General features: G+C 33.0%; 4 protein-coding genes across 10 annotated transcripts; 3 read left to right on the top strand and 1 right to left on the bottom strand.

Moving 5' to 3' along the window:
• The first annotated feature begins 1,971 nt into the window (after positions 1–1,971).
• On the top strand, positions 1,972–7,335 carry LOC110731718 (probable serine/threonine-protein kinase WNK10). 6 transcript variants are annotated; one of them, XM_021911599.1, is made up of 8 exons: positions 1,972–2,083; positions 2,706–2,803; positions 3,863–3,900; positions 4,122–4,349; positions 4,543–4,999; positions 5,594–5,999; positions 6,079–6,324; positions 6,558–7,335. In XM_021911599.1, the coding sequence occupies exons 2-8, from the start codon at positions 2,708–2,710 to the stop codon at positions 7,007–7,009; spliced, it is 1,923 nt and encodes a 640-aa protein (XP_021767291.1). In that variant the 5' UTR covers positions 1,972–2,083; positions 2,706–2,707; the 3' UTR covers positions 7,010–7,335. The 6 variants fall into 6 exon arrangements, with proteins under 6 accessions (XP_021767291.1, XP_021767297.1, XP_021767296.1 ...); XM_021911601.1 differs by lacking the exon at positions 1,972–2,083 and having other exon boundaries at positions 2,118–2,803; positions 4,543–4,763; positions 4,842–4,999; XM_021911603.1 differs by lacking the exon at positions 1,972–2,083 and having other exon boundaries at positions 2,708–2,803; positions 4,543–4,763; positions 4,842–4,999; positions 6,573–7,009.
• A 1,188-nt stretch (positions 7,336–8,523) lies between these two features.
• On the top strand, positions 8,524–10,168 carry LOC110731716 (protein yippee-like At4g27745). Of its 2 annotated transcripts, none has more exons than XM_021911598.1 (3): positions 8,524–8,714; positions 8,867–8,978; positions 9,713–10,168. In XM_021911598.1, exons 2-3 carry the CDS (start codon positions 8,886–8,888, stop codon positions 9,944–9,946), a joined length of 327 nt encoding a protein of 108 aa, XP_021767290.1. In that variant the 5' UTR covers positions 8,524–8,714; positions 8,867–8,885; the 3' UTR covers positions 9,947–10,168. The 2 variants fall into 2 exon arrangements, with proteins under 2 accessions (XP_021767290.1, XP_021767289.1); XM_021911597.1 differs by having other exon boundaries at positions 8,526–8,720.
• A 2,673-nt stretch (positions 10,169–12,841) lies between these two features.
• Positions 12,842–13,702, top strand: LOC110731715 (calcium-binding protein KIC-like). Its single transcript, XM_021911596.1, has one exon. The coding sequence runs from the start codon at positions 13,123–13,125 to the stop codon at positions 13,492–13,494; it is 372 nt and encodes a 123-aa protein (XP_021767288.1). The 5' UTR covers positions 12,842–13,122; the 3' UTR covers positions 13,495–13,702.
• Positions 13,703–14,113: 411 nt separating this feature from the next.
• Positions 14,114–17,845, bottom strand: LOC110731714 (serine/arginine-rich splicing factor RS31-like). Its single transcript, XM_021911595.1, has 6 exons — positions 17,709–17,845; positions 17,476–17,605; positions 15,356–15,468; positions 14,917–15,137; positions 14,595–14,834; positions 14,114–14,433 (listed from the first exon to the last, which is right to left on the bottom strand). Exons 2-6 carry the CDS (start codon positions 17,579–17,581, stop codon positions 14,403–14,405), a joined length of 711 nt encoding a protein of 236 aa, XP_021767287.1. The 5' UTR covers positions 17,582–17,605; positions 17,709–17,845; the 3' UTR covers positions 14,114–14,402.
• Positions 17,846–19,781: the final 1,936 nt, after the last annotated feature.

Raw genomic sequence — 19,781 nt, 5'->3', positions numbered from 1 at the left:
TTCCTCGTTTGAAGGACTAGGAGGCGTGGAGCTTTATGTTTTAGTTTGTTTCTATTTTATTTCGTTTTTTGTTTAGTTGTTTGCTTTTTTCATTGTTGTTGGTTTGTTTTGTAGTTCTTCTTTGGGGCTTGCCCCTTTTTTCCACCCAAAAAAAAAAAACTTATTTATATATTTGTATAACAGTTTGATCAATGCTTGTGATTCATACGTATTATAAAATCAAATATACGGATTAGTTACCTAATTATTAGATGAATTGTCTCCATTTTTAGTTTTTGATAATATTATTGGTCAAATTCCGTGTTAACAAATGGATTGTTATTCATATTACTTTGTATAACATTTATTTTGAAACAAAAGAAATTTGTTAGTTAAAGTAAGATATTTTGACCCACAAATTTATAATCTTTCTATTTTCTTTTGATATATCTTGATGCTTTTTTTTTCACATATCAATGCACATTTTTATGCATAAATATATTCAATTTCACTTTATAAAAATAACTAACATACTTTTGAAAATTATATAGCGAGATGTTTTTAACAAGCTAAGATTGCATGTGTATATATTTTCTTTTGCGTGTAAGTGAAAATTTGTGGTTGAATTCATTGATCAAGACTACAGTATATGGGTACGTATATTTGAAAATGAAAGGAGTGTGTTAGTTAATTTCTAATGGATGGAGTATAGAAACATTACCAACTCACAATGAAACTCTGATTTGAAATTTGTCAACTGTTTTTGGATTTTTTTTTTTCCTGATTATATAGATACTTTGTACTTTGTAATTTTTTATAAGATATACATTATGCAAGACAAAGCCTCTGAAGATAATAGTCAGTCTTGAATTCTTGATCACCAAGAATAAAACAAAATATTTTTGGCACGATCATGACTATATACTTTTTTGGAAGGTATTAGATACAATATTGTATACACTACCTTCCAAAATATTCTTATATTACGGGATACTATTAAATTTCTCGGTGTCATACAACTCACATCCATGCTGCATGAAAGATGATGAATAATTATTTTGTAAATTTAATTCAACAAAAATAAAGCATGTCCATTGATTTAGCTAATAGTAATTCCTTTATCCACTTTAATAATGTCTTGCCATCAGGTAGCAATTTTTGAACGGAGGAAGCAATTTGATACAAATATTAATTATATTACCAAAATATTTACTAATAAAAAAGACTTATTCATTCTAGTCATATCTTTCAATTGACTAAACAAGATAAACCGTCCTTTGACCAAACTTTTGATTCAACGAGTTCACATGGTGCTTAACTTATAACCCTAGGTCATTGAATAAGCCTATCAAAGTACCAACCTAAAATCAACAAAGCCAATGAACCCCATCCATTGATCTATTTGGAGAAATCATCACTAAGGCAGGCTATGTCTAGTTTAACTTATTTTTAAATTGATACTCGTAATAACTTATTTTAGAACAAAGCTTAACTTTTATTTGCATTTAGTTTTCATTATATGTCTTTAATTTCGTTATTCAAAAAATTACGAAAATTTCATAATTGAAAAATACATATTAATATGAAATCTAATGAGATCTCATTTCCAAAAATAAAAAAATAAAATAAAAAAAAATACCTATTTGATATGTTTTTTATTTATGGATTTTAAAGTTTGATCAAACTTGAAAATCAAATCGGCTCACCCCAAATCATACCAGAAAAATTCATATCAGACAAGATTAAATCATGAAAACAGATCAAAATCTAAATTCAATAAGTTTATTAATGAATGGTTCCAACTTTATTCAAACAAAATAGTATAAAAATTAAATAGTGAATTCATTAATTTCACGAGCAAAAAATATGGATGTTACTACAAACATCTTCAACCTACCAACATCCTATGTTGTTCAACTTTTAGTAGAAAGTTTTGATTAAAATATCTATAAAGTGTCATGTTATACAATCTGTTACCTCGTGATCCAAAAAAAACCCTTGAATGAAAGCAAGAATTAGTTGTCTCACCGGCGGAATTCGCGACGTTCTTTTTGCTTACTATAATTTCATTCATTTATATAACTTAAACGACGTCACTTTACAGGTAACCTTTTTAATTAAGTAGAGTATTAAAGTATTGTTAAAGTCTTCAAAAGTCAAAACTGTATCAAACAAACAAGTGTTTGCTCTCCCTTCACTTCTGCAAAACCTCCGCCTTCTTCATTTTTCTTCTTCTTCTCCTTTTTTTTTTTTTTTTTTTTTTTTTTTTTTTTTTTGTGATCATCCCTTCATTTTTCCCTGAAATGATTGAAAGTGAATGGGGGAGTTTGAAGGGATGATTAATGAATATTTGATCAATAATCAATTAATCAGTAGCGGAGTCAGGATTTTAAAGACGGGGTGTCAATATTAGAGTGTATGTACAAAATTGTTGCGAAACTTACAATAAAAATCAAATCTTTTTGAGGGTTTTTGAAATTGTGGGCATGATTTGTATTGGAATTTGAGAGGGTAGTCCGTTTTTATTTTTGGGCAGTTTTTATTTCATATAACGAATGCCAATTCTCTTTCTTAAGATCGGCATTCAATTTTGCTTTTTAAAATTAGGTTAAATGATCAAATTAAGCTTATTTTGGATTGAAAAAAAGTATTTTTGGTGAAAATTGAAAACGAAAAAATTTCTGCAAATTTTCCTTTTTTTTTTTTTTTTTTTTTTTGAATTGCAGGGATGTCGCCCGGAAAGGGATCAGCTGTTCCGACCAATGACGACGAGGCAGGTGAACCTGAGTTTGTGGAGAAAGATCCAACCGGTCGCTATGTTCGGGTATTTTAATGTCACAATTTTGGGTTTTATATTAGTTAATGTCACAATTTTGGGTTTTGATTTTCATATATGCTGCTCATTTTTGTTGTTTAATTTGTCTTGTATTTTGTTTGATATTATTCGCTCAATATTTATTGCTTTTTTTATTTTTTATTTTTTTTTTATTTTCATGTTGCATTGAATTTATAAGTATCATTAAATTAGAGGAATAGTGTAAAGTGTTGCTCCTTTGTTGAGTTCCTACTTTCACTATTTGGGTTTTGGTCCTCATAATCAATCGATTTTGATATAGGTAGCTGTGACGCTGTAAGGGCTAACGTTTAGTTTGGGAATTTATGACAAAATAACACTATAATTTGATTTTACAAATGTGTAATTGAGGCTTGATGTTTTTGTATTTAGCTTATACTTAACCCTTGGCTAGGGGATTGCGGATTTTTCGTTTGGGGCTGTATTGGATTTAATATTATTGTCTAAATCATAGAAGTAATGTGAGTAATTCTTTTTGTCTCTACTTTTTCATGTTTCGCCAATTTCGGTCCCCACTCACCCCTACAACGAACCAAAGAGTATAGTGATAAGTTGATCAATACACATTGTGCTAGTACTCTGTTGTTTGGTAGTTTTGCTTGGATGTGTTTATGTTCTTTGAGTAATTTAAATGTAATTCAGTGTTGTTGCACTAATTCGCCTATGTAGTAGAGGAAGATCTTTAAAACAAGTGATGGTGATTCTTTTATACTCCGTACAGCTATGTCATCATTTTTTTAGGTGGGGTGGGGGTGTTACAAGAGCTGTATCTTTGTTGATAATATACCTTTTTTTGATCAAATGCATACGTAATCTATGTTATTCGTATGCTTCACCTACCTTACTACTGGTATCTTCTTGCCATATCCGAGTCATACACTTTTGGTGAGTTTGAGTAATTAAGAATATGGTGATAAAACAGTATAAAGGCTTTCCCTTGTACATAGATGGAAGCTTGTCTCAATATATTTTATTCTTCTTTTTGCCATTGCTAATATTGATTTGATTTTCCAATTTGTTTTGCTACAGTTTGGTGAAGTCTTAGGGAAAGGAGCGTTCAAGTCAGTGTATGTTTCCTATTTTTTTATTTCTGTAGTTTGCTTGCTGATGTTTTGAGCATTGACTTTTTTTTTTATGCATAATGTATCAAGTCACCGTGCTTGAGGACATTGCATAAATAATCTGATGATGGTGGAATTGTCCCTATGAAACTCCACATAATGAGAATGTTGTTTTCATTTTCTATATTTTTTCTTGTATATTTCTTAAGCATTTCCTTTGTTTGCAGTTATAGGGCATTTGACGAAGTCAATGGAATAGAGGTTGCTTGGAATCGTGTGAAGATCAGTGATGTTCTGCGGTCTCCAGAAGGTCTGGAGAAGCTATATTCTGAAGTTAATCTTCTCAAGAAATTAAAACATGAAAACATCATAAAGCTGTATGATTCATGGGTGGATGACAAGAAGAAAACGGTGAACATGATCACTGAACTCTTCACATCTGGCAATTTGAGGGAGTAAGTTTGTTCCTTTTCTTGCATTTCAGCTCATTTATTCAGACTCACATATGCGAATACATGTAAGTGTTGAGGACCTGACATGAGTACTTGAGGTGACGAGGACAGATCGAGTAATATAGCATTTTAATGATGTGACAGCTGATTGTTTATCATCTATATGTTTGCAATAATTATCTCTTTGGTGTAATAGATATCGAAAAAAGCACAGAAATGTAGACATGAAGGCTGTGAAGAATTGGGCAAGACAGATTCTCAGAGGTTTAGCTTATCTTCATAGTCATGACCCACCAGTTATACACCGAGATTTGAAATGTGACAATATTTTTATCAATGGAAATCATGGAGAGGTTAAGATTGGAGATCTAGGATTAGCAACTGTCATGCAGCAGCCAACTGCACACAGTGTCATTGGTGAGGCTTTAAGTTTTGTTTCGCCATCTTTAGATACTGAGAAGAGTTTTTTTGACTTGTTTTGTGTTTTAATAATAGGAACACCCGAATTTATGGCTCCAGAGCTCTACGAAGAAGATTATAACGAACTCGCTGACATATATTCTTTTGGAATGTGCATGTTAGAGATGGTAACTTTTGAGTATCCTTATAGTGAATGCAAAAATCCAGCTCAAATTTTCAAGAAGGTTACCTCTGTAAGTTTGTCAATGATTTTTCACTTTTATTATTTTGCTTCTTGCTTGCTTTGACGGTGTGCTTTCCTTGGAGAAATTAAATAGAATGCCCACGAGCTATAGCACTATTTTACAAAGTCACCCTTTTGTTTTTACCTAAAAGCACCCATGGTTCTTGTTGTTTGTGATCTACTCATCTACTACTATATTGCTCTTGAAATTACTTAATCTCTGTCATCTATTATTGTATGTGAAGTGAGGTAGATAATAAGAGGTTGGAGGAATGTAAATGAGAATTGGGTAACTGCAACTGTTATGTGTGGGTGATAGATAGGAAAGTTAGTTATGCGAAGTTTTCTGTAGAAGTGATTTTGTATAAGTATCCATGAATTTCCAAAAAATACCCTCCTTCCAGAAATAATTAAAAACTCAGTAGTGTAAGTTTAACATCTAGTGAAAACTTAAATCTGATGAGTAGTATGTGAAAGTTACGAACAACTTGCATGAGGTGCAAGTTAATATGTATCAAGTACCCTTTTCCAAACTTTGTCCAAATTTTAGCGATTTGGAATTAGAAATAATCTCATTTACATGGTCTCTTGGTGTTATGTGCAGGGCATTAAGCCAGCTTCCCTTGCCAAGGTGAAAGATCTCCGAATGAAGGAGTTTATTGAGAAGTGTTTGGTTCCTGTTTCAGAAAGATTGCCGGCAAAGGAGCTACTCAAGGACTCTTTCCTTCAAGTGGAAAGCCCAAAAGAGCCCATACACCATCCCATTGTGATGCCCAGCCAACCTCCCAGATCCACTGCTTCAACATCAACGTCTCATTCCATTGATCTCAATGCTGATCACTGTAAACTTAACTACTGGAGCAACTCATCTGGTAATAGCTGCATCAGTCCAACCGACCAAGTTTTGGAATTCACGAGGGCTCATATGGGAAATTTGTTCCAATTAAGAGGGAAGAAAAATCATGATGACAGCTCAATATCCTTGACATTGCGTATCGTGTACCCTTCAGGTAGGTGAAGATTATCTCATTATTTAGTACATCTCTGATCATTACTAGCTTATTCATTTCAATTTTGGGAAAATTATAGGGGAGGTGAAGAAAATAGATTTTGTCTTTTACCTGGAGTTTGATACGGCAATTGCATTAGCAGCGGAAATGGTTGCAATGCAAGATTTGGCTGATTATGACATGGAGTTTACAGCTGAATTTATTGATTACTTGATAAAGAAAATTACAATGAATTCAAAACCATCATCTGTTCACTCTTCTGTTGAACCGGATAAACGAGGTGATGATACCATGGTTGAAAACATAAGAGATACTGGCATGGACGGTGAGCAGAAATTTTATTTTTTTGGTTTATAAGATAGATCTTAAGATCATTGTTCCTTGCATGTGGAAAGTCAAATCATTTGTCAATTAAATCCCGAGGCAAAATCCTGAATTGGTCTTACAATAACTTCCTGTGATATTGATTCGCTTTTTTCTATACCTAGGGGTGATCATTTTCCTTTTTTAGGATGAATTTTACACAAGATTTGCTATAATTCTGAAATTGTGATTTAGATCTTTTTGTTGCAGATGTATTTGCTGAGGATTCTTCTGGCATATTAGGTAAAGCATTGCAAAGCCTCGACTACTGCATCGATGATTGTTATAAACGTTTGAGTGTCAACAAACCAGAGATGGACATTGGAGAATCACACAGTGAAGAACACAAAATTTCAAGAATTAATAGCCATCTCAGCGGATGTACCCACTTGAATGAGATGACTAAGAACTCCGAAGGTGCAACTTCAATGGATCATGGTGGGATTTCTGGTTTAACTAGCTTAGCAAGCAGCTCCTCCTCCTCGTTAAATGAGGAAGAAGATGATGAGCTAAAGGCAGACTTAGCTTCAATCGAAACTCAGTATCAGCACTGGTTCGAAGAACTTGCTAGAATGAGGGAAGAGGCATTAGAGGCTGCTAAAAAGAAGTGGATGATGAAGAAAAAGATGGTTGCTCTTTCAGTGTGAATATTGTGAATATTTTTATTTATTTATTTATTTATTTATTTATTTATTCAGTTTTGTTCTTAGTGGTCATGCTAATTGTTAAACCTCAATGCCAGAATTTTTTAGTTATGGTAACCGATTAATATAGCTTTTGGAAAGCCTTTTTAAACCTTAGTTAAGGTTACTTTGCACATATTCATACATTCTTTTTGGAATGTAGGCTTCTTCTGTAGCTTTGGTAGAAGATTTTTATTGGAATGGAAATGGAAACAGTTGAGAAGACAATGTGTACATAAATATTGAGAATTATTAATGTATAACTTGGCATTATGCATTTATTTTTGTTATTCTCTGTTGCTCTTGCATGTTTGTATTTGTTTTCCTGAAACATGAAGACACAAATACTAATCTCAGCTCAGCTCAGCAGATGGATTGTCAACACATAGTCGTCAATCTGTACCTATCTATTGTTTGGATTACAAATGGCTCTGGTAAGGTTCTAGTCATTGCTAGAGCTCAGGCCAGCCTATTTTGTCAATGACTTGGTCAGTCGATCCCCTCTGCCCCACTGTATACATACCCTAGGATCGGCATAACATGATCTGGTTCTGATTCCAGTTCTTTGGAATCGGTTCTGACTTGGCTCGAGACTAGTTCATTAGAAATCGATTGTGTACCTAGTCAGCTAGTCTCGCTCACCCTACTTATATATCTTTCCTTCCTTTTATTTTTACAGTGGATTACAGGTAAATGTATATACTCTATATTACATACAAATACTTACCTGTTAAAATGTTTCTCTACTATCATCTGCACCCTAAGTAATAGGGATTTTGTTAGTTTAGACAATTTATGTCAAAGTTTTGATCTTTATTTTAACAGTTGATGTATCTTTCCATCCCATACTTGTATAGTTGTTTAACACAGGACCACGCTATACCACTCCCCACAACCCTATTACCCTATCTGCAATTTTATCAAACAGCTTCAAAAACACTTTTGAACTCAGAGTTTACATGTGCATACCATATCCTTTGTGGAGTTAGTGCACAGTATATCTGCCTCTGCATGCAATACAGAAAGAGGAAAAGAAATAAAGGACCCATCTCATCTTGAGGTAGGTTATTAATTGTACCTACATTAATAAATAATAAATAACGCGTCTTCACCGTCCACAAATAATATGTCACATACGTCATTTTTTGTTCTAGAAATCCAGTCGACATAACTGTATTCAGTATCACCCTTCAAAAATCTCTTTTGATGATCATACTGGTTGTAGAATAAATTTCAATTATGTGATATAATTTTCTGTTCATGATCACGCCACGGCTTATGCTTGTTAAACTGGACTAGACTGATCGTTTAATAGGCTAAAAAATTCTACGAAATTTCATTTTAACAAGTTTCTGATAATAATTGATAAATAGTTATAATCTTGATTACCACAACAAAATTCCTTCACCTAAACAAGTAACAATGACCCTTTAATGTTTAAAATATAGAATTATATCCCTACTTATCTATACAATTGAATTTTTTAATTCTTGAAGGCGAAACCAAAAAGTCATAAATCCAATATTAATCTAGTTGATAACTCCTTTATAAAGATACTTTTTTCAACCAAATTTTATATCCACTTGTCACCAATTATTGGTACCCCAATTTTTATTTTCCATAGTTGGAAAAATCCACCTTCATGTGATAACTGCAGCAGAAATTCAGTGTATTGGTTTGTATTTACTTGATTTTTATTTTCTTCTGAAAATACTATAACTTAATTGTATTTACTAAATAACCCTGCCAGTTTATAATTTTTCAACAATTTTTTCTTTTTCTTTTTCTTTTTCTGTTGTTTAAGTCTTGCTTGTGTTTTAGGTGCAAGAGGTTTTTTCTAATGGCTGATGAAGCTGGATTAAGGGCTTATTGCTGTTTCGTTTGTCGAAATTATGTCGCCGAGCATGATGATATAGTCTCTAAATCATTCCAGGTATTTAATTAACATAATTTGAGACAGTAATAAGAGATTCATATATATTCAAGAACATTGTATATATCTAAGCAAAATCTAGGGGGGGAACCCTTTTTGATTAAACTTAAATCTTTTAGCCTAGTATTTGTTCAAACAGAGAATTGCAGAACGTCTGAAAAAGAATTTTATGATTTTATCTACATTTTTCACAAAAAACAGTTGAATGATTTAGGAGTCAAATATTTTCTGATTTGAAATGATTGCAACATGTACTCTACTATTACAATAAGGCCTTGTTTAATTTCATCAAATATTTTCTGATTTGAAATGATTTATGCTGATTTGTGGTACTAATGATAGCCAATGTAAACTGATCAAAATTGGAATTTGTTGATTCACTTGTATACACGTCATGTGCAGTTACTAATTTTTACCGATTAAAATTAATTTTTACTATTCTCCAATCATTAAAGTGTGTTTACAATTTAATTAAAGGGTAATGCTATATAAGCATTTAATATCCTTCCTTTTTTAGTATTAAGTTGGGAATTTATCGATAATTCGCGAGTAAATCGGTGTAATAAAGGTTTATTTATTGTCTATTCTTTCCACTTTTAGCTTCTTATATGCAGCTCTTAGAACTGCATATATCTTTTCCTTTATTAAATTAAAGAGAACGTGGCGTAACCTAGAGAGGGAGCATTATTTTGCGAAATATTTAATTTATATGAATGGTATGTTGTTTAAATTAGGCACAGACAGGGAGGGCATATTTGTTCTCCCATGCAGTGAATATTGTTACAGGGCCTAAGGAGAACAGAAATCTCCTCACAGGCCTTCACACAGTTGCTGATGTTTTCTGCTCCGACTGCGGCGAGGCGCTAGGGTGGAAGTATATCAAAGCTTATGAGTCATCACAGAAATACAAGGAAGGCAAAGTTGTGCTTGAAAAATTTAAGATTGTTAAGGACGGTGATTTCTGCTAGTCATGGCAGTATTTTACTTTTGTTATGTGTATATAAATATTGCTTGATATTATGGTACAAAGTTAACATAACACCACTACCAAAGTGGTTCCCAAATTGAAAGCTTCTCAAAAGTTTTTATTAGGCCAACTAGAATTTACTTTAATTGTCTTAACTTTAGAAGTTTAGAACTACTTTGTTGGTTCTCTATCAAAGTTTACAAGAATTGACCATTTTTCTCAACGTCAAATCTTTAAAGTTCCTTCTATCAATTGTTTATGTACGGCTTTTAATAGCAAACAACAAAGGTAAGTTGTGTACTATAAGTAGGCATAGTCCAAGTATGAATGTGTTTCAAGCAGCCGAGTTCATTCCGAAATTAAAGTTTTTGAAGGCTTGTGTTTGCATGTGTGTATTTGTAAGAGCTAATTTACCTCAATTTAGTTCTTTGTTAAATCTTCTTTTGAAAAACCCAAAAGATAACTCCTTCGCCAAATAAGGGTCAACAAATCTATACATTAAAATCTTATGAACCAGTAACCCATTTAGTATTTGATGTTATCTTTTTTTAGTAAAATATTAATAAGTAAAAATATATTGACCAAGGGTAAGGCTCGGGACCTAATAACCGGTTTTGTTTATACTTCGTATTAATAGAAACTCCTAATTCTTAAATGATCACTATTAAAGAGTAGCCCAACAGATTATTTAGTGTTTGTTCTTTTTGTTAAGATATGGGGAGGAATAAGTTCTCTCCTTTACCTTATTATACAAGTATTAATCTTTTACTTCGAATCATAAATTTGTCTAGAGGATATGGTCATATCTTCGATTTTGCAACATCTACTGACTAATACTAAAACAAAATGTTGTTGAAATCATCAACCCCTCTTTCTATCCTATGTGTCGCTTCCTCATTAAAAAAATTCCAGTCAATTTAATGTACTACCTCCGTTTCTGAAAGTTTGACCCACTTACTATTCACGTGGTCAAAATAAAATAATTTTGACCACATTTTATGAGGTATACAATATAAATAAATTAGCATGTGAGATCACATTAGATTCCCCTTATTATAAATGATCCAAATATCAATTTTTTTACAAATTTCATTTATACATAACCGGAGTTATTCATGATCAAAGATGTTCATTGGAGACCGCGCAATTGCAAGTGAGTCGAACTTTCAGGAACGAAGGGAGTATGATGTCATTATTAATTTTATATATTTTTTTAAAAAAATTATACTTTATATAAATGTTGATTATTGTTTAACTGATCTTATCGATAATGTCAATCATCGTGTAACTAACTTATACCTATAGGTACATGTAAATATCTCACATCTATTCTATTAACTAATACTAAAACAAAACGTTGCTGACATCATCAACCCCCCTCCCTATTCTATGTGTCGCTTCCTCATTAAAAAATTTCCAACCAATCTAATGTATGATGTCATTATTAATTTTAATATATTTTTTTAAAAAAATCTACACTTTATGTAAATGTCAAGTGTTGTTTAACTGATCTTATCGACAATGTCAATTATTGTGTAACTAACTTACACTTATGGGGTACATGTAAATATCTCACATCTATTAAATAATACTAAGACAAAACATTACTAACATCATCAATCCCCCACCCTATGGCCTATCATGTGTGTCGCTTCCTCATTAAAAATATCTCACATTTTGGACTAATACAATGATGATGATATTGCTTAATTATTCCGTTACATTAATTTGATAATATATGTAGATGATAGACATACCATATTTTACTCTAACCTATTAGGTAGTTTAAGGTTGAATGGTCCAAATAATGGTGTGAAAGAAAGAGTTGGGGGGTAATGGCAAATAAAAGAGGTAAAATAAAGTACGTTGATGTCATCGCTGTCTACATGTCACCCTCTTAATAAAATTTTCCCCGCCTAAATACAAGGATGATGCCATCTTATTTTTTTTAAATTTTTTTTTTTGTGAAACTACCATATATAACGTTTTTTAAATTTGAATAATATTAGAAGTTTCTGCATTACAACTACTCCGAACAACTTATCAATTTATTCTAGGAAATTGAAATTTTTTTAAATAGCACACTAATAAATGACCTCCTATATTGAAATATGTATTACACGGCGTTAAATAAGTATTATATTATAACTTTGATGAAAATCTATAATCTTAAATATTTTTGTACAAGGTGCATAATTCTTATTATATTCATGTATAATACCCATTAATTTGTAAATGTACAAATTATAAAAAAGATTTTGTATAAACCGTACATCACACGGGTTTTAACCTAATATTATTCTAAACTTAGAATCCAATCAAAAGTTTATTTTTATGTTACCTTACGCCAATATCCAAGAGTTGGGGTTACGCAACCCATCTTCTAAGCCATGGTGACCTTCGTGCCTGGAATTTATTCCTACTCAAAAGTGAATGGGAGGAAAAAAAAAAAGAAGAAGAAAAAGAAAAAGCGCTTAGTCATAAATCACTTTGGGATTTTACCCTAAAATGATTTAACCTTTCTAATATCGAGCAATATGGAAACTTGTAATAATAACATATATTTGCGTGGAGACTTTCCTAACAAATTTTTTCACCATGTAGCATCTACCAAATAGGCCGTTAAAACTCCTCTCAAAGCGTTGCTAAGATGAGATATCATATCGTTTGCTTCATAAAATCCATCATCATTAATTAACAAGGTTTCATCAAAAGTCCAATCAAATAAAATCTAAAGATTTGACGCCTTAATAAATTGAAAGACCTATATTGGAACTTCCAACACTTGCCAACTTTATCCTTTGTTTATTAGTCATGTGAAAGAGATGGATGATTGAGAATTTGAGGTGCAATAATAAAATGAAATTTCCAAAATTATAAATACTGTCAAAAGGAAGGTTCACAGAAACTCCATTGCCAAAGAGATGATGATATTCCCATTAACCAATTGCCAATACATTTCATGATGCTTACGTTTTAACCAATAAAAATTCCAAAGTCATCTACCCCACTAAATGCTGCTGCACCTTCCTAGAAACCTGTTAATTCTGTACTCTTCATATTCAACCTGTACACACAGTTGCAACCAAAGCTATATATAATAATCTCTAAAAATGTCATTGTTTTGAGTATTCCTATTTGTCCAAATTCAAATATTGTTGTATTTGCTCCAAGAGAATGGAAAACTGTAAGAATGGATCTAAGGATGTCACAGAGTATGAGGATCTCTTACCGGTGATGGCTGACAAGCTTGATGTCGAGGCGTTTGTATCGGAGCTGTGTGGAGGGTTTAGGCTGTTGGCAGACCCGGAGAAAAGGATGATCACGTCTGAGAGCTTGAGGAAGAACTCGACGCTTCTTGGAATGGGGGAAATGAGTAGGGAGGATGCAGAAGCCATGGTCAGAGAAGGCGATCTTGATAGGGATGGAATGCTCAACGAGAAAGAATTTTGCATTCTGATGGTAAGGCTCAGCCCTGGGATGATGGAAGACGCCGAAATGTGGCTTGACAAAGCAATTGAAGAGGAGCTTCGATCACCCTCGGCTTAGATTAGTGACTTCAGATCAGTTTTATGTAGGTAACATTGTATTACATGCATGAATAATGAATTGTCAATGTTGACAAATTTTCATCCAAAGATAATCTCAGAATTAACATTGCTTTTGTTGGCTGTTTAGTACTCCCTTCGTTTCCATATGATAATCTCATATGGAATCAATCACATAAAATAAGAAAAGAAGAATATTTAGAATCTAATATTAAAGTACAAAATAATTCATAATTAGCTTACATTATTTAAGTTTTTTGATTTTTTTTTTTTGGGAAAGTATAAATCATAATTGCATAATTTAATGTAGAGATTTCCTTACTTTGAACCATATAATCAATCCACAACCAATTAATTCCAAAAAAATTAAGTTAAAAATAAAACATATTCAATATGGGTAGATCTTTTTAAAACGCCAAAAATAGCATATGGGACTAACATTATGAAACGAAGGGACTAACATTAAGTTCTGCACAAAACCTATTGCAAATGGTGGCATTGAGTATAACAGTATCCGATAAGGCAAAATCTAATACTACTATTTGAAGTACAAAAAAAGGAATAGAAAAAAAAAAAAAAAAAAAAAAAAAAAAAAAAAAAAAAAAAGAGAGAGAGAGAGAGATACCAAAACCATGATATTTCACATAAATATTTGTCTAAGTTTCACAAAGAAATAGACCAAATCCATTAATATTTCACAAGATGTAGACTAGTGTCATTGATGTTTCAATCACAGAGATATAGACCAAAGTATTCCACATAAGATATATTACAGGATTCTAAACGAGAGCATAACAGTCAGCAAGTGCGCTTCAAAATTCCAAATTCCTCAAACTAGATACTTCTAAAGTTCTCAGAGAACAATAAGCCTAGTACTTTCATATCCTACATGATGAAGTGCTTGAAGCTTCAAGTTCTTGACCTCCGAATTGGTGATCGGCTGTGATAAGGATATAATAATGATCAGTAAACAATTCATCTTGTTAAAAACTTGGTTAACAATCAAAAGACATTTCACCTTGATAAAAACTTGTGAACAATCAGTACTTTCAATAGGCACTTCACCTTAATAAAAACTTGACTACATCGTGAAAGACCTACCTGCGGTATCGAATATAATCAGGAGTACGCCTCCTCTCATAAGCTGGACCATCATATCGATCATAAACAGGGCTACGAGGTCGACCATAGTCAGGACTTGGCCTACTGCGACGAAAATGTGGACTTGGGGAGCGCCGCAGAGGGCTCCGGCCATAACCTCTAGGGCTGCGAAGCCTGTCATCTCTCTCATCGTCATCGCGGAGGGCATATTCAACTGAGATTACCCTGTCCAAGAGCTTGCTGCAAAGTTGACGATTAAGCATGATATTGATGGCTAGTACAAAACAAATAATCAACTTAAATAAAAAGAAATCTAAATAACCTCATGTTGGTGTGTTCAAGAGCCTTAGTAGCATCTTCCTGAGTTTCAAACTGCACAAATGCAAAGTTCCGCCTAATTCTGACGCTCAAAATCTTTCCGTAAGGTTCAAAGTGTCTCTCTAGATCCCGATCACGTGTTCTTATTTGATCAAAGTTAATGACAAACAAGGTCTTAGTGACTCTTCCTCCCTTGGATCCATCACGGGCCTTACCCCTTTCACCCTGCAGCAATATATTGCAAGCCACATCATAAACAGCCCTATACTACTACAAGGAAATCAATTTAAATTCCCCATTTTTTGGAGTATCTACTCTATCTAGTTATGTGGAGAACAGGCAAAGTTTTTGTCCAGCAGAGAAAAAAGAGTGTCTGTCAAAAGAGTAGAACAAATATAGGGAAATTTTAACAAGGGAAATGTGCATGCAAAACAGTAACATACCTTGGCCCACTCCACTGACAACCTGCGCTTGTCACGACCAAACGGAACATTGTCAAGAGCACGAATGGCATCATCCGCATCACGTTCATCTTCGAAGTAAACAAAAGCAAACCCTGCATAAAGAAAAAATAGTAAGCAGAAGAGCTACCAAGCTGTTGGTTGGCACTACAGCTATGACATAGGAGTTACTTCAGCCAAATGATGATTTTTTTGCCATGCAGTAACTTAAGAAAATACAACACCTGAACAAATGTGTAGGTCTGATGCACTTAAGGATGTAGAAGCGTGCAGGATGACTAAATCAAGGTTGGCATATGGTTGACAATATAAAATTCAAAATCCAAAGTTTCAGACTGTCATTGCAAAATATTCTTCTCCAATTCATACAGCACGATTTCAGGATAAGAAGCATGGCAAGACATAAATCATTGAGCCCGGAATGATGAAATGTGGTGTGCATGGCATGATTTGACTGAGCCAAGGATGATCATTCTTGTAAAAAAGATAACTCAAAGCAGTGTAGAGTGAAGGATGGATGATCAGGTTGAAGAAAATGCAGTACGTTTCTATCTGATTTGTGGAAAGCACACAAGCACGAAAGCTTCCTTTCCATTAGAAGGAATTTGTGCAGTGTTGTAGAATCCAGATGGAAGCTCAGATTCCTGCGTCAAAAGAAACACTTAATATGGAGTATATCTCCAAACAAACTGTATACTTGCGGCTGACATCAATCCTGCCCCAGTGGAAGACTGAAATTTTACACCATAATATAATCTATTCAGCCATACCCAGAGTCAAAGGATAGATGTAACTATGCCAGTATTTCAAGGAAAGGATGTTGTTATTATTTATATTGTAACAGAAAAGGTCAATATAATGCAATACTACTATAGTTCAGAATAGTAAAACATTATCATAATTAGGTCTAGGTTTAGTATGCAAGCCTAATGGTCCAGACAACAAAGGAACTAAGCCAACTACATATAGACTGACACATATTATGCTCATATGTTTACTAGCAGTACTGGACAAATTTCCACAAATGCATGGGAAACAAGTATGAAATTTAAATGATAAACCTATCATACACTAAGTTACCCTAACTCTCCATTGATAATAAACATCATATTCATAAAAATTCAAAATGAGTATTGGACAATACCCACAGAAGCACTAGTGCGCAAGTCTGAAAATTGAAACAGGTAGCTTAACATAAACTAGGTTGCTCCAACCCTGTATGTCATCACAGCCTCTGAAGTACTTGTGCTGGAAATTTGACACTGTACTATAGGCAGAAAACACATGCCAATATTCCACAGACTTCAAAAACTTCAGCTAGCCATAAAATCAGCCGCATATTGGATATACACTAATTATGCTCATAATTTCATAAATAAGCATCAGATAATGACTTGAAAAGAATGAACAAACAATTCCAGCTAAAAAATGTTGGTATTTGCTAACAAATTAGCATGTCCTGATATCCTCATGATTGCATCCACTCTTTAAAGTATGATCCCCAGGCCCTAAATCTTGAGCCGTGGTGTTTCAACCACTTGGATATGCAATCGTAAATGATACTAATAGTCTACTACACTTCATAAAAGTATCAAACCTACAAGTAAATGTGAACTCCTTAAGCTGCAATTATAAAATTCAAGCGCGACATTGCCAACATGCGAATGATTCAGTGAAACTACGGAAGATTCTACCACAGTAAGCATATTTGCATGCGTGATAGCAATCTCAGGACTAAAACCAAAACATAAGATCTAATAGACCACTTTCACCAGCAGTCACGAGAACTCGACTCGAATAGTCCAATGTAGCACACAACACAAACATTAAACACCAGCAGATCAAGATGAAAGTTTAAACTAAGCTCAAATCAAAATGCTCTAATTTCACAAAAACAGCAAAATTTATCAAATAAAAAGCCACATTACTCCATACATTCCGTTTCTCAGGATTGAAAGTTTGAAACCAAAATTATACGTGAATTCAACAAACTAAGTCACAAATAAAATTAAAAACTAGTAGAAGTAATTTCGGAGCTTCAACCTGCAAAAGAATTGACAAAATAAAGGGAAAATTGACAAAAAAAAGTTAAATGAAATTACCAGATTTCATATCAACGCGTTCAACTCTGCCATACTTGGAGAAAAGTCGCTCAAGATCAGTTTGACGAGTATTGTACTCGAAATTTCCAACGAAAACAGGCCTCATCGTTCTTCGATTGAAACGCTAAAACTGCAGATATTATCAGCAAAATTGGTTAAATAAACATCGATTAAACTCAAATTACAGTCAAAATAATTGATTTTTCAAAATAGCAAACGTTGATTTAGCGTACCTTCGATAAAACTCAACGGAAGATGAGAAAAACCCTAATTGCAAATAGTCGATAGTTGTTTAGGGGAAAAAGAGATTAGGAAATGTTAGACGCGTGATGACGTTAGTTAAATAGGCCTGCTAAAAAAATGCCCAAATTTCCCAACAACCTGTAATAATTGTTGGATTAAGCATAACTGGGTTAAAATCCGTGCAATGCACATTTATGAACGGTTGTTAAATATTTTTGACGATAATATTACAAAATTTAAAGTATATGAAATATATGCAAAAATATTTCATTTGGTATATATGGAATATGATTGTCAAACTGAAAAAGAAAATATCATAAGGTATAAATAGTATACTTAAAGATTTTGCGCGCAAAAAAAAAAACTAAAAAGATGGGAAAATTTTTCATAAGCTAATGATAAGTGTCATTTGTTATTCGCATTTAGTATAAGTTAATAGATTTACTAATTTGTGCCAATAACGGTTTGTTTAGTCACCTTGATTCTTAGCATGCGTAGTTGCGTACTATGCACTTGATTTCTATTCATCTGAATTTATCACATTTTATTTAAAATAGACGTTAATGGATGCTCGTGCTACACGTGACATTGATAATGTAGAAGAGCAAATAGGTTTTTTTTTTTTTTTTTTGGAGTTTGCCTTACTCGGTTCACCGAAACAAGTCTCCAAACAAGAGTTTCCGCATTCGATGAAGCTCAAACTCGAGACCTCCCTTAAGCGACATCAAGCGGCTTACCACTTGAGTTAACTCTTGTTGGTAAGCAGGGTTATATATGTGCAATAAAAATTTAATTTTGACATATTTACTATGGGATTGTTATATACGGTTAAATTTGCTGACTTGCTAAAGGTAGAATAATTCAAACAAAATTAGTTATATTAATTCCTCTCAAACTCTACTCAAATTATAATCAAGTAAAAAAATATAGCTACCGAAACAATTGCAATCAAAGTTTGTGGCCAATAAAAGCAAACTACGGAGTACTTAGTTAGATTTGCAATTATTCGCTTATAAAACTCGCATGATACATTCTCCATAATTTGTCAACCATGAAACTATAATCGACTAAAAAGTAGTTAATTAGAGATGGAAGTCTATTAGGATCCTTCATATCCAACTTCGTACTTCTGAGTTCTGACTATGCTATATCCATCATCGCCCATTAAATTTTACCCATTTTTTATTATCTATCTTCACGTAAGACTTTTTTTTATACTAATACTTCATCCCCAAAGTCATTTGAACCCACTTATAACTACTCATAAAATAATAATAATAATAATAATAATAATAATAATAATAATAATAAATAAATAAATAAAATAAATAAATAAAAAAACAAAACTTGTTGCGCTAATCATTATTGATGATGTTGAGCAAGCATGATTTAATTTATTTTTAATTTTAACCTCAAACTTAGACTTTTCTAGCCACATTTATTATCACACGAGTCTTATTAAAAATTCTTGTTTTCGGAAAAGATGCACATACAATAAACAATCACAAGCGGAAGGACAACTATCTCATTTTCCCGAATGTGTTGTAGAATGAGAAAGTATTACCAATCTTGAGCAAACACAATATGGACAACAACAAGCAAATCTAAATAGCCCAAATACAATAAAATAAAGCACACAAAGATATACGTGGAAACCCAACCCGAGATAAAATCACGAGTACCGTAAGACGACACCAAGCCCTTCCACTAATCAATAAAATTAATGGGTACACCAAATTAACCTTCCCTAAACAATGCTAGAGGCTAAACGTCAAACAACAAGTTTGGAACAAACCATTCTCCATATACATCACTAATAAGTGGATAAACTCAATTCTGGAGAGATTAGAGCTAAATAGAGATTTCCAATATTCGGAGCACAAAACGACAATCCGACCATTGGATATATAGCATGGGATGGCAGGAACTTTGTGTCAAAATTTGGAGTCGATCGGGCAACGTTTGACCATCCAACCGAGCTAAAAACCGTAATAGCTTTTATGGAAAAATTTCGCTTCTCCTTCTCTGCCTTCCTCTATTTTGTGCGTGGGATTTGTGTGGCT

This window comes from Chenopodium quinoa, unplaced genomic scaffold (genome assembly GCF_001683475.1).
Source record: "Chenopodium quinoa cultivar QQ74 unplaced genomic scaffold, ASM168347v1, whole genome shotgun sequence".
Classification (NCBI taxonomy): Eukaryota; Viridiplantae; Streptophyta; class Magnoliopsida; order Caryophyllales; family Amaranthaceae; genus Chenopodium; species Chenopodium quinoa.
The sequence above is the reverse complement of the archived record's forward strand: the minus strand, read 5'-3'. Positions and strand labels throughout refer to the sequence as shown.

What these genes read in the sequence shown, in the direction of transcription:
- LOC110731718 (XM_021911599.1), top strand. Translation starts at nt 2,708, where the DNA reads ATGTCGCCCGGAAAGGGATCAGCTGTTCCGACCAATGACGACGAGGCA. An exon ending in AAAGGAGCGTTCAAGTCAGT is followed by an intron (nt 3,901 to 4,121) that starts GTATGTTTCCTA and finishes CTTTGTTTGCAG; the next exon opens with TTATAGGGCATTTGACGAAG. An exon ending in ACATCTGGCAATTTGAGGGA is followed by an intron (nt 4,350 to 4,542) that starts GTAAGTTTGTTC and finishes TTGGTGTAATAG; the next exon opens with ATATCGAAAAAAGCACAGAA.
- LOC110731716 (XM_021911598.1), top strand. Translation starts at nt 8,886, where the DNA reads ATGGCTGATGAAGCTGGATTAAGGGCTTATTGCTGTTTCGTTTGTCGA. An exon ending in TAGTCTCTAAATCATTCCAG is followed by an intron (nt 8,979 to 9,712) that starts GTATTTAATTAA and finishes TGTTTAAATTAG; the next exon opens with GCACAGACAGGGAGGGCATA.
- LOC110731715 (XM_021911596.1), top strand. Translation starts at nt 13,123, where the DNA reads ATGGAAAACTGTAAGAATGGATCTAAGGATGTCACAGAGTATGAGGAT.
- LOC110731714 (XM_021911595.1), bottom strand. Translation starts at nt 17,581, where the DNA reads ATGAGGCCTGTTTTCGTTGGAAATTTCGAGTACAATACTCGTCAAACT. An exon ending in ACGCGTTGATATGAAATCTG is followed by an intron (nt 15,469 to 17,475) that starts GTAATTTCATTT and finishes TTCTTTATGCAG; the next exon opens with GGTTTGCTTTTGTTTACTTC. An exon ending in TGTCAGTGGAGTGGGCCAAG is followed by an intron (nt 15,138 to 15,355) that starts GTATGTTACTGT and finishes ATATTGCTGCAG; the next exon opens with GGTGAAAGGGGTAAGGCCCG.